At 52.0% G+C, this 15,141-nt stretch overlaps 1 protein-coding gene across 1 annotated transcript in view; it reads left to right on the top strand.

Annotated features, from left to right (window-relative positions):
* The window catches only part of LOC144103231 (salivary peroxidase/catechol oxidase-like), a 473,398-nt gene that overhangs the window by 143,382 nt on the left and 314,875 nt on the right, over positions 1-15,141 (top strand). The window contains exon 6 of the mRNA XM_077636008.1: positions 12,282-12,416. Within this exon, the coding sequence (XP_077492134.1) occupies positions 12,282-12,416 (135 nt within the window). The remainder of the gene's footprint in view (positions 1-12,281; positions 12,417-15,141) is intronic.

The following is a 15,141-nucleotide window of genomic DNA, read 5'->3' as shown; positions in this document are numbered from 1 at the left end:
AGAGCGAACACACCGACGCTGCGACTGAATTCCAACCGGACGGAACTCGATCGCAAGCCGTCTGCGACTAGACCGACGGCCCTCCCCAGTCGCATACCGACAGAATTCGCAGTGTCGCAGGCGAAAATCGCATGCATGTGAAACGGGCCTAACGTTTCCTTACTTCGTTTTCGCTATACTTACGATGCATGTTCCGACACCGTCGAGAGAGCAGCGGCGCTGTGTGAAGTAATTTCACGACGGATAATTTCATAGCGTTTAAATTGTATGTAGTTCCCACCAGCGCAATTATAGGTGCCCGCTTGCGGATGAAGGAAAAAGAAAAGAGTAAAAGGAAAAAGAAACTAACCAACAAAAAGGAAACAATGTTCCAACACTGCCATCCTCGCTTTCACGTGGTTTGCTTTTTTTTACTTTTTAGGGCATCTTTTCTCTCTTACGTAGCATCCTGCAAACGGGCACCTGAAAGTTGTTAGTGTGAAAGATAAGTGAGTTAACACTGCGCACCTTCTTTGTCGGTGGTCGGTTTTTGCTTATCTTTACTACAACCCAATCAAGTACACCAAGATCCTAATAGCCGAAGTCGGTCCCACATAAAAATCTCACTTCTGTTGGTAACAACACTTTTCTGTACTGCATCTCTAGTATTGTTTGCAAACATGTGACACAAGTACGTGAGGTGCAAGGGCAGCAAAACGGAAAACTCTTCACTATGCTCTCTCTGCTTACTTTTTATGCTTTTCTTTTTATGCGTGCAGGGAAGACTTGTTGCCGCACTGGTTTCGCATAATAAATAACTAGAGCATGAATAGGCCGAATTAGTTGCCTCATCGCAGCCCAAGATGATGCATTAAGTAGCGCCTCTTCAAATCACAAAAGCCGCTCACAAAGCCTTCTTTGTAAAGATGCGTAATATCAGTTCTGAACAGCATGCTACAAGCGTAACACCTGCTATGTCCAAAGATCCCATTTTACGAATGCCCAGGAATTCGACTTAAGCCATTTGAAGTTCCTGGAAATGCACGGGGCATTGTGCTTCTAATTTAATTGCACCGTTTTCCAACCTAGCTGCAAGCTCCGCTTTGTCTTGAACATCGTTTCCTATTTGTCGAACTGCGATGACTCTTTTACTCGACAGTGGAGCGTGCAAACACATTAATCAGCGTATTAGCCTGTCATCGATTATGCACCATCGATGATGCAACAGGTCACAAGAACGCTTTGTGATGATATGTGATCCATGTGTGCATTTTATTTTTCATGTGTGTGTTCTAAAGCTCTTGTAGTTAGCAAAGGAAAATCTGGACACAGTCGTGTCATCGCTTTATGAAAGGGATTCTTCATTTTTCAATGTGACGAGAGAGGAAGAGCGGAGTGTACCCTTCAATAAGATGGAAAACTGGGAGAGATTCAATAGAAGGACTATTGCAGCGCTTCATGCGTTTGCGCCATCCTTCCTAAGGTAAACCTGAGGACTCGCGTGCTCCTCATCTCATTTTGTCTTGCACAAAATCCCTTTCACGGACAGTCGTTGCGTTTTAGTGAAAGGTATTATTAAGCACGACTTTTTGACGGAAAACGGAGGAAAGCCGCCACTCGCCTGTCCGCATCTAGAATGTGCACGACGAGTTCACGCTGCCGTATACCTATGTCAAAGAACCGGCAGCTTGCTAATGCATAGTACGGAGTCTGTAAAACATGGTTTCGTATTTGACACCATGCCCAAGAAAATTTGCTGCAAAGTAGAAAGATGCTATCTTTTCATTTCTTTCTCAGTGCATACATCTCATTAACTTACGCACATACCAGGACCTTTAGCTGGTGGCTATTGATCCTATTTGAAATACATTTGTATGGCTTGAGCATTCAGAACAACGAGGATATATAACAAATAGGAAAGCACGTAGAGCAGTGCACAAGTGAAGTAAAACGGAGAGAGAACAGAGATAATGATGGTAGAAAAATTATCTGCATAATGCATCTTGCACGTCAATAAAGAAAATTTCCAGAAGCGCCCAATACTGCGGCCAATATACCACATCGCACGTTGAGGAAAGGATGTCACCGTAAAAGCCGTGTAATAAGATACATCTGAAGGAAGAAAAAAATATTCAGTACTTTAATATTGTGGGCAAGTTATTTCAGATTTTCAGTCGAAAAAACCGAAACGTTGTGGCCATGTTGACTGTAAGATTTTGGAAGTAAATATTAGTGGGCCAGCGTTACGACTGTCGTCACACTAAAGCCACGCCGATGTCTAGCGTCGTCAAATTCGCTGGGTGGTTGACAGAGGTCTCTAGGTCTCTTGACGTCATCACAATGCGCCCTCATGGGCCACCGTGATAGGCAGAGACAGGTCCCTTGACCTAGTGACGTCATCACAAACTTCCCACCGTGGCAGGGGGCAACCTGGCCACCGGATAGCGAGCAAGATGCCTACTTGGCAGGTGACAAATTATAAATTGGTTGAGAACGTTCGCGTGACCTGGCGACGTCCTCGCAACCTGCCCCCCGGGTTGCGAGTAATAAGTGTACAGACAGAAGCGTAGATAAGGAATCGAAATAAATAATCAGCTAAAATTACGATATAAGCAAACGTCACAGCATTTCCGACACTCGGTACTGCACCTCGCAGTCCGAAGATGGCAGCTGGTTGACCGACAACTGCAAAGAAACTGATGCAAGCACGCGCACAAGTTGCAACACAAGCTGGAAGAGAAATGTGAAATCTTATGCTATCGGATTCCACTTTGTGGGAAGCCTGCTAGATTCCCGCCGTGGCGTCTGCGCGGCATCCCGCGTCGCTCTCTTTCCCTTTGTCCCGCCTCGGGCGGCGGAGAGACGGCTGGTGGTTAATCGCTGTCATTCGGCCGCAGCTCCGCCCCCGGCTTCCCAAGGGCCTTTGCCATTGGTGACTTTTGGCGGGAATTCGGGACCCGTTTGGGGTGGTCGCGCGACCTTCCGAGCGGGGCCCAGAGAGAGAGAGACCCCTCCGAGACAGCGTAAGGTGCGTACGTTACTGTTCGTCCGAGCCAGCCTCTGCCGTTCGGACCAGTTCATACTCGAGCTCGCCAGCGTGGGTCCTCGATCCGCCGCGGCTCGAGCCTGTCCAGGGGTCCAACGACCTCTGACAGGCGCACCTTGCGTTGACTGCCCACTCTCTCTCGCAAACGGCCCATCGGCCGACACGAGAGAGATCACAGCACTGCCGCGGGGACAATCTCCTGCAGCGGCGTGCTAGCGGCGCGCATTTCTCTTGTTGCCCCGAGCGCGCACCAGAGCCTTGCTCTGAGCGCGCCCCGGGACGGGGTGACTGTTGAGTGTGTGTATGTACCGCTGGAGGACGGCGTCAATAAACGTCTCCTTCGTGAACTTGGAGGCCTGTTTCTTGCGGCGAGCCGCTCTCCTCTCTGCAGAGGTTGAACGCCGCCGCAGCGGTGCCCCAGGGTGCGTGTGGTGACGGCTGATCGGTGCCCTTGGCTCGCGCGAAGCTCGAACCCGCGGTGGGTAGTGGCCTGTGCCTACTGAGAAACCCACAACTGGCGCCCAACGTGCTAAGTCACTGGCTCTTAGCCTTTGATAGCGCATTTGCCGAGCAGGTCGCCTTGACGATCACGCTTGCGCACCATGTCTGCCACCCCCATCGGGGCACTCGGCAGCTACGTGTCGGCTACCTTAGGAGACGTAGCGTCCTTTGATCCGTTGGCTGCTGTTCCTTCGAATAGCCAAACACCGTGGTTGGCCGCGGCCCCCATTGGGGCATACGGCGCTACAACCCCCAACGTCGATCACGCAGCTCCCATTGGAGCTGTATCGGGAGCACCCTGCGGTGCACCCGTCAATCACATGCCTCCGCTGTGCGTGCTTTGCGCCCCGTGCGAAGCGGTGCGTGCGACGCTGCCGCAACCGGCCGTCCTGCACAGCAGCAGCCGTGCCCCGCGAGCAGTCAATTCTGCTCTGGGAACGGTGAGGCGCTGGCCCGGCTCTCTGTGGAAACCGCGCCGCTCATCGAACTGGGCGCCTTGCCTCCTGCGTTCGTGCAGCCCGCCCAAGCCTCCTCTGAGGCCGGGGCGCAGTCGCTGCTAAGAAGTGCTGCCCAGATGATTCAGTCGCTGTCAGGGGCGGTTGAGACGCTTTTGGCCGCGCCGAAGGTGTCTCACCCCGCGGTCAAGTTGCCCATGCCAACATACCGCGGCTATGATGACCTCCTCAGTGCCCGGGATTTCCTTGAGTCCCTCACCCATTACCAGAGAGCTATGGGTCTCACTGATCAGGTTGTGGTTGCACACATCGTCCGCGCAGCACTGACTGACACCGCAGCTAGGTGGCATCGGCTTTCCGGCCACCGGGCAGCGACTCTCGAGGAGTTCCGTGCAGCATTCTTGCGCGAATTCCTGCCCGCTGACTATGAGCGTAGGATGCGGCGAGAGTTGGAGCTCCGTACACAGGCTCCGGATGAGTCACTCCTGGAGTACGTACGTGCGATGGAGGACCTTTTCTCAATCGCCGAGCCCAGAGCCTCGAACGAGGAACGTGTGGAAAGGACTATCAGGCAGGCACATCCGACTTATTCGGCATACCTGCGCGGAGGCCGGTTCCGAGATTTTGAGGAGCTGGCCGCCGAGGCAAAGCGCATTCAAGGCGACATTCTCGCCGCGCGCGCCTATCGTCGGCCACCGCCGGCAAGCGAGGCCCTCGAGCCACGCTGTGCATGGAGAGGGGCCATGCCTCTACCCAACCGGCGACCACCTGCACACGCTGCCTCTGCAGCCGTTAGCGGGCAAAACGAAGTATGGGAGTTGAGCGATAGAGCTCTCGATCCCTACTGCTACAGGAGACGGACAGCCTGCGCTGCACCGTTTTCTGGACCGCCTGCCCAGGGACGCCAAGCGCCCCAACGCACAGCGGAGGGGGAAACCCGAATCAGCCGGCCCTTTGGCCGTGCAACGGGCGGAACCAGGCAGGGAGAGGCGCCATTGTTCCGCGACCAAGCTCGCGGCGGTGTGCGCTGTTTCCGCTGTCAAGAGACGGGGCACTTAGCGAGAGAATGCCCCGTAACCAGGCCTCCTTTGAGGCAGGGAAATGGCGGCGCGGGTCGGTCGTAAAGGGACGACCGGCCCAATCCTTGCTAATCCCCTCAGCGTACAGAGCAAGCTGCCTTGCTAATGCGCACGCGCCGTTTGTTCTGGTCACCATTGCTGGCCGCGAATTTTTGGCGTTACTGGATACGGGGGCCACTGCCTCCTTGTTCGGTGAAGAGGTGTTGTCCCACTTGCAAAAGCACTCGGTGCGCTTGCGGGACTGCCGTACGACATTCAACCATGCGAAAGGCGTAGCCCATTCGGCTGGCGCCGCGATGTTGACTGTCAGGTGGGGAGAGCGGACGAGACGCACTCGTTTCATCCACCTCCCAGGGCTCAGTGTGCCCGTGATTCTCGGAAGGGACTTTCTCCTGAAAACCGGGATCGTGGTGGACATTGCGAATGGCGGCTATCGCGACGGACCATTTTCCCAGCTGAAGCCGTTCATCTGCCCACCGGCGTCAATAACTGCCTGCGCAGTGAAGGCGTTCGGAGAGTGCCACGCTCAGCGACCAGGGCCAAGCCCTTGTGTCGAGCGTTCCGTCGTTCACGCTCCCCTTTGGGACCGAGCGGCGCGGCACGACCAGGCACCACATCCGCTGGCCGCCTTTGCGGTAACGTTGGATGACACACAGAAGGCTCGTTTGACAGCACTGTTGCGTCAGTACGATGAGCTCTTCACGGATCAACCTGGCTGTACTAATTTAGTGAGCCACAAGATCCACACCAGAGATGCGCTTCCTTTGAAGTGCAACCCCAGACCCGTCAGCCTTGCGAAAAGGCAGGTGATCGATGGGTTGCTGGATGAGATGCTGTCGGCGGACATTATCCGTCGCTCGTCCAGCGCTTGGGCGTCTCCGGTTGTGTTGGTGCCTAAGAAAGATGGCAGCCACCGGTTGTGTGTGGATTATCGCCGTCTGAATGCGCTGACTCGAAAGGATGCCTATCCGCTCCCGACGATCAGCTCAATCGTAGGAAACCTGGGCAGTGCGCGGTATTTTTCCACGCTAGATGCCTCCAAAGGTTACCTACAGGTCCAGATGGCAGACGCTGACCGGTCTAAGACCGCGTTCACGTGCCACAGAGGGCTGTTTGAGTTCACTCGCATGCCCTTCGGTCTCTGCAATGGTCCTGCGACTTTTCAGAGACTCATGGACCGCGTCCTATGGGAAGCTAAATGGTCTCACGCCATGTGCTGCTACCTGGACGATATCGTGATTTATTCACGAACCTTCGATGAGCACTTAGGCCACATTGCCGACGTGCTCGCGAGGGTACGGGCTGCTGGGATGAGTTTGAATCCTGCGAAAGCCCAAATAGCGCGGACCCGAGTTCAGTTGCTAGGGTTCACGCTGGGCGAGGGCTCCGTTGAGCCCGATGCGGACAAACTCCGAGCCATACTCGAGTCTCCCATGCCCAAGGACGTACGCGGCCTCCGCCGTTTTCTGGGAATGGCCAATTTCTATCGGTCGTTCATCCCGTCCTGTGCCCGCGTGCAGGCACCCTTGACCAAGCTCTTGGGAAAGACTGCCGCGTGGCGATGGGGGCCCGAGCAAGAGCGATCCTTTCGCCTCCTGTCTAGTGCCATTGCCGAGACAGCGCAGCTCAAGCTACCCGACCTGACCAGACAGTTCGTAGTCCAGACTGACGCGAGCGATCTGGGTTTAGGAGCAGTTCTCCTACAGGATTTCGATGGCGTGCTGCAGCCGCCGGCCTTTGCCAGCCGCTCCTTGCTGCCCTCGGAGAGGAATTATTCCGTGACCGAGAAAGAGTGCCTCCCCATCGTGTTTGCACTGCGTAAATTCGACGTCTACCTTGACGGAACGCAATTCGTGGTACAGACAGACCACAGTGCGCTCAGTTGGCTGATGCGGCTCCGCGAGCCTGCGGGTCGGCTGGCGCGCTGGGCTCTCCTGATACAGCATTACGACTTTTCGGTGCAGTATCGAAAGGGGAGCACGAACGTGGTAGCTTACGCGCTATCCCGTGCCCCACTCGCCAGCGGCGCCTTGACGCCAGCAGGCGGAGCGGGCGAAAAAGCGGACGAGCCGCCGGGCGGCAAGGAGGGGGAGCCCGCAAACGGGCTAACCCATTCCGCTAACCAGGCAAGCAACGCTTCGCAAAGCGGGCGAGAGGCAAAGCTCTGCGTGAGCGCCTCGGAGACGCCGTCGCGAGCGGAAATTTTGGCTGCAAACCTGAAGGGGGACGAGACCAGGCCCCCCTCTGGGGTAACAGGAATCGTTTTCAGCAGGAAAGAGCTGCTGAAAGCCCAGCAAAATGACCCCATGTGTCGCGAGATGAGCGACGGTCTCAGGGAGACGGAGCGCCGGGACGCTACTTGTATTGTAGCGGCGCAGGGGGTGAAAGCCAGCGTGTGTCGCGGCGAGCTCCGGGGGATTCATATTTGCTGGGCCATGACGGGCTCGTGCTGAAATACATAGCCACCGATGATGAGTCCATTGACCCGTTCAAGGTGGTTATCCCCAAAAGTCTGAGAGGCGCACTGTTGCGATTTTCTCAGGACGAACCACTGACCGGTCACCTGAGTGGCTCCAAAGTTTTTGCAAAACTGAGTCAATCGGTGACGTGGCCCGGCATGAAGCGTGACATTTTCCGCCATTGCCGTTCCTGCCATGTCTGTCAAGCGGTGAAGTCAAGGGGCGGCAAGCCGCCCGGAATGATGAAACCAAATGACAGTGTGCGTCCGTGGCAGATGGCCACCTGCGATCTGATGGGGCCTTTCCCCAGGAGTAAGCAGGGTTTCATTCACCTGATGGTAGTAGCTGACCATTTTTCCAAATGGGTCGAGTTGTACCCGCTTCGGAAAGTGTCAGCACGAGCGGTGCTGGATAAACTCCAGGAAGTGTTCTGTCGGTTCGGCTTTCCGGAAAGACTGATCACGGACAATGCGTCCTATTTCACCCCTCGGGTGTTCGGTAACACGTGCCGTTCCCTCGGAATTGAGCACTACACCACTTCACCCTACCACCCCCAGTCCAACTTGACCGAGCGAATCAACCGAACGCTCAAGACAATGCTGGCGGCCTTTGCCGAGTGTCAAAAGGACTGGGCCGACCATTTGAGCGAATTTGCTTTCGCCATTCGAACAGCTGAGAATCGCTCAACTGGTTTCTCTCCCGCCTTCCTCAATTTCGGGAGGGAGCTGGCGAATCCGATGTCAAACGTCGTGCAGAGCCAGCTCGGGGATGAGCAGAGGCGGGCAGACTGCTCTGCTTATGCGTCGACGCTTCGGGACCGGCTTGGTCGGGCTCTCAACAGAGCAAGGCAGAGTTTGGCGGCAGCCAGAGCCCAGCAGAAGGCTCAGTATGACCGCAAGCACCGCAGCCTGACTTTTCAGGCGGGTGATCTTGTCCTGAAGCGCAACCACGTTCTTAGTGATGCGAGCAAGGGGTTCTCAGCCTCGCTCGCTCCTAAGTGGCTTGGTTCGTACGGAGTGGTTAGAGTCTGGTCGCCGCTCGCATACCTGCTGGAGGATCCCCTTACGGGGAAAACCAGCCGTGCCCACATCGCAGACCTGAAGGCATATGCGTCACGGTCTGACGAGTTTGCGTCGGTGCCCATTGGTATCACAAGCAAGCGCAAAGGCACAACTGGTGCTGCGGAACGCAACCGTACCGAGCACCGGTACAATCTGAGGCGACGGTCACCGATGTGATTGGTGCCGGATGGCGGACTCTTCTGCAACCGAAGGCACGCAGCCTCAGCTAGCTGGCGAGCTTTCTCGTCGGGCTCTACCCCAGGTGAAGCACGGCGGTTTCTTTTTTTTTTTGTTTGCCGCATGCTCAGTTCCAGCCTTGTGCAATTATTTAGTCGTTTGTTTGTTTTAGTCAGTCTGTAGCATATTTTTGTTTCCAGTTTATTCGTTGTTTCTTCTAACGTTCTGAGATCTGCACATATGTAATATACGTTTGCGTTGGCGTTCAGTTTTTTTAAACCAGACTTGTACATATGTAAGCTTCAGCCTACTCGCGATTGCCCCTTTCTTGTAGCGCAGAGATGGCCTTTTTTTTTTGTACAGCGCGCCTTCTTTTCATTTATGTTCTGACCCCACGGGTGCGGCCTTCCTCGCGAACACGGGACCGGCTGGTTCGCGGAGGGGTCGGCGAAAGTCTCCCCTTCCGGCTGGGGAGTGGTTTGCTCGTTAAGGAGCGAGTGTCTCGCGGCATGGTCTTTGTGTGGCTATGGGGAGCGTGAAGAGTGCGTCTGAAGAGTGTGTCCTTTGACCCCTGCCACGACGCCTCGGAACGATTCCGACAAGCGGGTCGTTGTGACTGATCAATGTCCGCTTCTGTGCCGGTGCGTGCCTGGGATGATGTGCGTGTTCCCAAGATCAAAGGCAACGCCGAGAAGGGGGCAGGAAGGACAGCACCTTTTCCCGTGCGGGTCCTCTTCGGGATCGTCGAGCGTCGTCAACGTCCCCATGCTCAACTTTGATGACCTTGTGGAGGACATGGGACCGCCGTCAATAAATCGTCCACCGGGACCCTGAAGGCAGCAAAAGCGTGAGTTGGCCGCCTACAGGCCCAATGGGCCGCGCCACCGAACATTATGAGGCTGCAGGCCACCTGTCAGCTGGCCTTGTGTACAGTGTACAGTGTAGTTAGTTTTGTCTCCTTGAAACGTATGCAAGTGTTGTTTGTTTTCTGTTCTTGTTTGTTTGTATTTTGAGTTTATGGCTGGAACTGAAGTGTGGTAGTTTTATATGGATTTATTTTTTAATTTTTCTTTTCATTATTTTGCCGCACGCTTCCGCCGATGGGTAGGAGGGCATTTAAGGAGAGGAGGATGTGGGAAGCCTGCTAGATTCCCGCCGTGGCGTCTGCGCGGTATCCCGCGTCGCTCTCTTTCCCTTTCTCCCGCCTCGGGCGGCGGAGAGACGGCTGGTGGTTAATCGCTGTCATTCGGCCGCAGCTCCGCCCCCGGCTTCCCAAGGGCCTTTGCCATTGGTGACTTTTGGCGGGAATTCGGGACCCGTTTGGGGTGGTCGCGCGACCTTCCGAGCGGGGCCCAGAGAGAGAGAGACCCCTCCGAGACAGCGTAAGGTGCGTACGTTACTGTTCGTCCGAGCCGGCCTCTGCCGTTCGGACCAGTTCATACTCGAGCTCGCCAGCGTGGGTCCTCGATCCGCCGCGGCTCGAGCCTGTCCAGGGGTCCAACGACCTCTGACAGGCGCACCTTGCGTTGACTGCCCACTCTCTCTCGCAAACGGCCCATCGGCCGACACGAGAGAGATCACAGCACTGCCGCGGGGACAATCTCCTGCAGCGGCGTGCTAGCGGCGCGCATTTCTCTTGTTGCCCCGAGCGCGCACCGGAGCCTTGCTCTGAGCGCGCCCCGGGACGGGGTGACTGTTGAGTGTGTGTATGTACCGCTGGAGGACGGCGTCAATAAACGTCTCCTTTGTGAACTTGGAGGCCTGTTTCTTGCGGCGAGCCGCTCTCCTCTCTGCAGAGGTTGAACGCCGCCGCAGCGGTGCCCCAGGGTGCGTGTGGTGACGGCTGATCGGTGCCCTTGGCTCGCGCGAAGCTCGAACCCGCGGTGGGTAGCGGCCTGTGCCTACTGAGAAACCCACAACTTTTAACTCCACCTAAAGCGTTCCCGTAATTTTTTCTCCTTGAGAGGTTGAGAAGGACCACGTGATGGCGACGTTTCCAAAAGTAAAGTTGACTCCTTTACTAATTATGATATGGACGGCTTAACAATAACTTAAGAAATTTTAAAGTGGCGTAATTTTGTTCGCTACAAATGAAGGTGTAGATGTAGCTTTATGTGCCGAAAAATTGATTAATCTATGAACTCGTTTCTGGAATTTCAACAGGATGAAAATACGATGTTTCCTATACAATATGCCTACTGTAATTGGAAGATGCTAAGATAAAAAGATTTAGCGCCTCAACTTAGAAATATTCGCATTCATTTTTAGTACACGCACGAGTAAGACAGCTGTTTACACAGGACATCAGTGTGCACTTTACAGGCGTAATCTTTATCCAGCACGGCACCTAAGTATAAAATCATACGAGCCCGCTGTTGCTCATCAGTTCTAATATGCAGGCGGTATTCAGTAGGCGCATGGCAGAATTGCTAAGCAACTGAACATTCTCACTGAGACCCTTAGAAACTATCTTTCATCGTTGTTTTGTGTCCAAGTTATGTTTTTGTTGTGTGCTCAAAACATTGGCTGCTAAAGTGCCTAAAAATTTACCTGGGTAGTGCGGTTAAATGTTACCCATGAAGAACGCTTTGAGAGCTGTTCTGATCGGCTGTTTGTATCTGCCCGAGGGGCCCTGAGAGCAAAAGAGGAACTTTGAAACACTTGTATTTTGAGTCAGCAGTCTGATACACGACAGCGCTCGAATGAACGATGGTGGAGACTAATCCGTAAGATGAGAACAGTGCTTTCAGGACTGCCTACGTACCAAAAAAAAAACGATTACAGGAGCCAAGCACACCCAAGTGCTGCTTCACTTGCATAAAGTTATGAAAAAGTGTACAATAAATTGACAGTCAAAATATTTTTGCACAGTGATATTGCCCCAATGAGCATGCTGCAATTTGCATGAAATGATTTCTTTTATATCGACATTTTAGGTGCACCGTAGTGGATCCCGATTCCTCTACATAAACGAACCCCGATAGGCCACCGAGCACTACTTCTAAAATCGTGAAAAGCGTCCACTCGTATTAAATAGAACACTTTGGAATCTGGCATGATAGATGCGAGGAAATTTCAGGGACCTTGTTTATTTTTAGGATTTTTTTCTTAGCGTGTGCCGTTTATAGTCTTCCCCTCGTGCATCGGCATGTTCAGGGTTAGGCTAGAACCGCCTGTCGGAGCGGATAAGTTCAGGAGCACGCGGTCTGAATGTTTTTTACTGTAAAAAGGACTATGTGGGACCATGCATGGGCTGCATTTCAGTGATGCACTCATGACGGTGAGCTCTTAATGATTCAGCAAAATAATGAATACAAATGCAAGAGTGCCTGCACATTGAAAGCTACCTGTCTAGGCGTTTCTAAAAACAAAATTGCGATGCTGGGACAACTTGCCGGTAAAGCTGGAAAACATTGCGCATTAGCAATCCTTTATCTGCAATCACATCAAAGGGCACCGTATCCATGGCATTTATTGTGACAAGACAGTGGAGTTTACTATGTGGTCGTGGTGTCTCCGTCTAGGAGGGCAGCCAGGCGATGTCGATCCGGTGGACATGCTGCCCATTCCGGTACCCGACAAGGACCCGTTGTCGTCTCGCTTCCACCAAAGCACGGTGCCTTTCTTTCGCTCGTTGCCCTGCCTTGGATGTCGTCTGGGTAAGCACTGCTGCAGCAGGAGCGTCACTACAATGCAAAGCGCTCTCCTAATACTTCATACCATTTATTTAAACAAACTGCTGGTTCTTCCAAGTCTCATGTAGCAGTGGTTACGTAAAATGGGTGTTTGTATACAAAGCACAATGAAAGACATTCGCAGCTCGAAACAGAAGTTAAATAAAAAAGAAAACATCTGAAGTTTTATCTGTTAATACACTTCAGAAGTAATTTAGCCGCCGCGGTGGCTGAGTGGTTGTGGCGCTAGGCTGCTGACCGGAAAGACGCGGGTTGCATCCCGGCCACGGCGGTGGAATTTCGATGGAGGCGAAACTCTGGCAGCCCGTGTAATGTGCGATGTCAGTGCATGTTAAAGAACACCAGGTGGCCGAAATTTCCGGGGCCCTTCACTTCAGCGTCCCTTAAAGCCTGAGTCACGTTGGGACGTTAAACCCCCATAAACAATAAACTACCGACTTAAATAAATAATTTATTGTCGTACGCATAAAAGCAACACCGCTAAAATTATCCATGAGGTTGAAAAAGGAATTTAACCTATAAATACAGAATTCCGAAAACCACGTGATTACTAACAAAAAGCTGGCGGAAACGCCTTCAATTGCTCAAGTATGCAAAATCTGTAAAAAAAGAAAGTGTTGAAGTACTTTTATGTTTTGATAAACTGCTTATCAATAGTGAACATTATTTCTTAGATAATGAAATCAGTACGCGCTGTGCGCGTGTCTCTTGTCAGAGAGTGATGTTTTCCTTCCAGTCTGCATAAACTGACAGTCAAACCAGCCCTGCAGTCGCAGCTAAAGCGCTGCATTGACTGTTCTTTCTAAAAACGTAGCTCTTTCATCACTAATCGATTCATGTAGTTTATCTATCATCGCACTTACCGAGACATGGTTAAATGACACGATTCCTGACAATGTAATTTTCGTCTGCGACTCCGAATTTAACATATTTCGTATTGAACGTGTGGGCCGCAGGAGTGGTTGTGTAGTTCTGTCCATTTAAAAACCAGTCACTTCTGTGCGTGTTGAGGTTACATCGGGCCTGGAGTCTGTGTGGGTTCGCTTGATGTGTGGCCCGACTGATGTCATTATTGGTGCAATTTACCTCCCTTCGAACATGACCTCTTTCTTCTCAAGTGAATTGTGTCATAATTTAGTGGAACTTATTGTTCGTTTTCCGAATTCTAGCCTTTTTGATTAGGAGATTTTAACTTTTCGACAATCAACTGCTCCTCATTAACTGCTCTAGGTAATGATCCTGAAGCTCAAGAATTCCTCCATGCTTGCCTTGATTTCGCAACGCAGCAACTTATTTCTGAACCAACGCGTTGTTCCGCGCTTCAGCTGTTGTTCTTGATCTTATCATAAAAAAATAATTCTCCCCTTTGTTCGAACATTACGCTCTTGGAAGGTCTTTTCGATCATTCTCTAATCACAGGTAAGCTGAAATTCGTGCCTCATAAAAATACAACTCGCAATAAGCGAATTAGGTGTTACAACCGAGCAAACTTTAATGCAATAAAGGCTGAGTTGGCTCTTTTTTTCTGATGACTTCTCGATTTTTCGACACGTTTTGTTGATACATGGTTTACGCAAAAAAGCGTACAGGCGCTAAAAGACGAAGACAAGCACACTCAAGACAGGACAGGCGCCTGTCCTGTCTTGAGTGTGCTTGTCTTCGTCTTTTAGCGCCTGCACGCTTTTTTGCATAAACCATGTCTAGCTACAACCAACTAGCTCAAATGAAAGTTTTGTTGAGGCCTGGAGATTGTTCAGAAATATACTTGTTGACAAATTCACACCCGTTATATGTATATCTTGCGCTAACACCTCACCTTGGTTTAGTAGGCACCTACGTCGTCTTAATAAGAAAAAACGCCTTTACAAACACGCCGACAAAAACAGGCGCTCCGATTTCTAGCAACGCTACAATGCATGTGATAACGAATATCAGTCTGCCCATGTATCTGCTCGCCGACATTTCTTCACCCACGACCACCATCGATGTTAACTAATAACCCTCGTAAGCCCTGGCAGACAATAAGCCCTTCTAATTATCCTGTTGTAGCTCTAACCAATGCACAGAGGACCAGTGTTCCAGCAGGTGAATGTACCCAGGCTCCCAACGATGATGATTATGAATTTTTATGGCGCAAGGGCATCTATGGCCAAACAGCGCCATGACACAAGGTATTTTCTTTTTCTCAAGGTTAGGTAAAAGACCAATTTCTCAAGCATTTCACCCTAAATAAGCCGAGCACCAGACCAGGAGAAAGCTTCTACTCATTGTGTCACCGCTGGGTGCCCTGCGGCACTGGGGATCGGACTCCGCACCTCCGGCATGCGAGGCGGATGCTCAACCCCTTGGCCAGCGCTGCGGTCAGGATCTCAATGAAGCATTCATATCAGTTTTTTACCCAAGAAGAGGTTTCTTTAACTCCTATTACTATGAGTCATAGTAACGCCACCATGTCCGAAATACTTAATAGTGAGACCGGTGCCTTATCTTCAGTGAGGAAACTTAAAGCATCATCATCCTCTGATCACCTTGGTTTTAACAACAAAATACTCACGAACTCATCTGAAGCTAATCATCGCATCTTGTCAGCTATAATTTCACAGTCTCTTGCATATGCTTTAGTTCCACATGGTTGGAAGATAGGTAACGTTGTGCCAATCACTCATCACCATTTCTACGTGGGCCAAAC

Source organism: Amblyomma americanum, chromosome 9 (genome assembly GCF_052857255.1).
Source record: "Amblyomma americanum isolate KBUSLIRL-KWMA chromosome 9, ASM5285725v1, whole genome shotgun sequence".
Classification (NCBI taxonomy): domain Eukaryota; kingdom Metazoa; phylum Arthropoda; class Arachnida; order Ixodida; family Ixodidae; genus Amblyomma; species Amblyomma americanum.
Note: the sequence above shows the minus strand (reverse complement) of the source record. Positions and strands in the feature narration are given on the sequence as shown.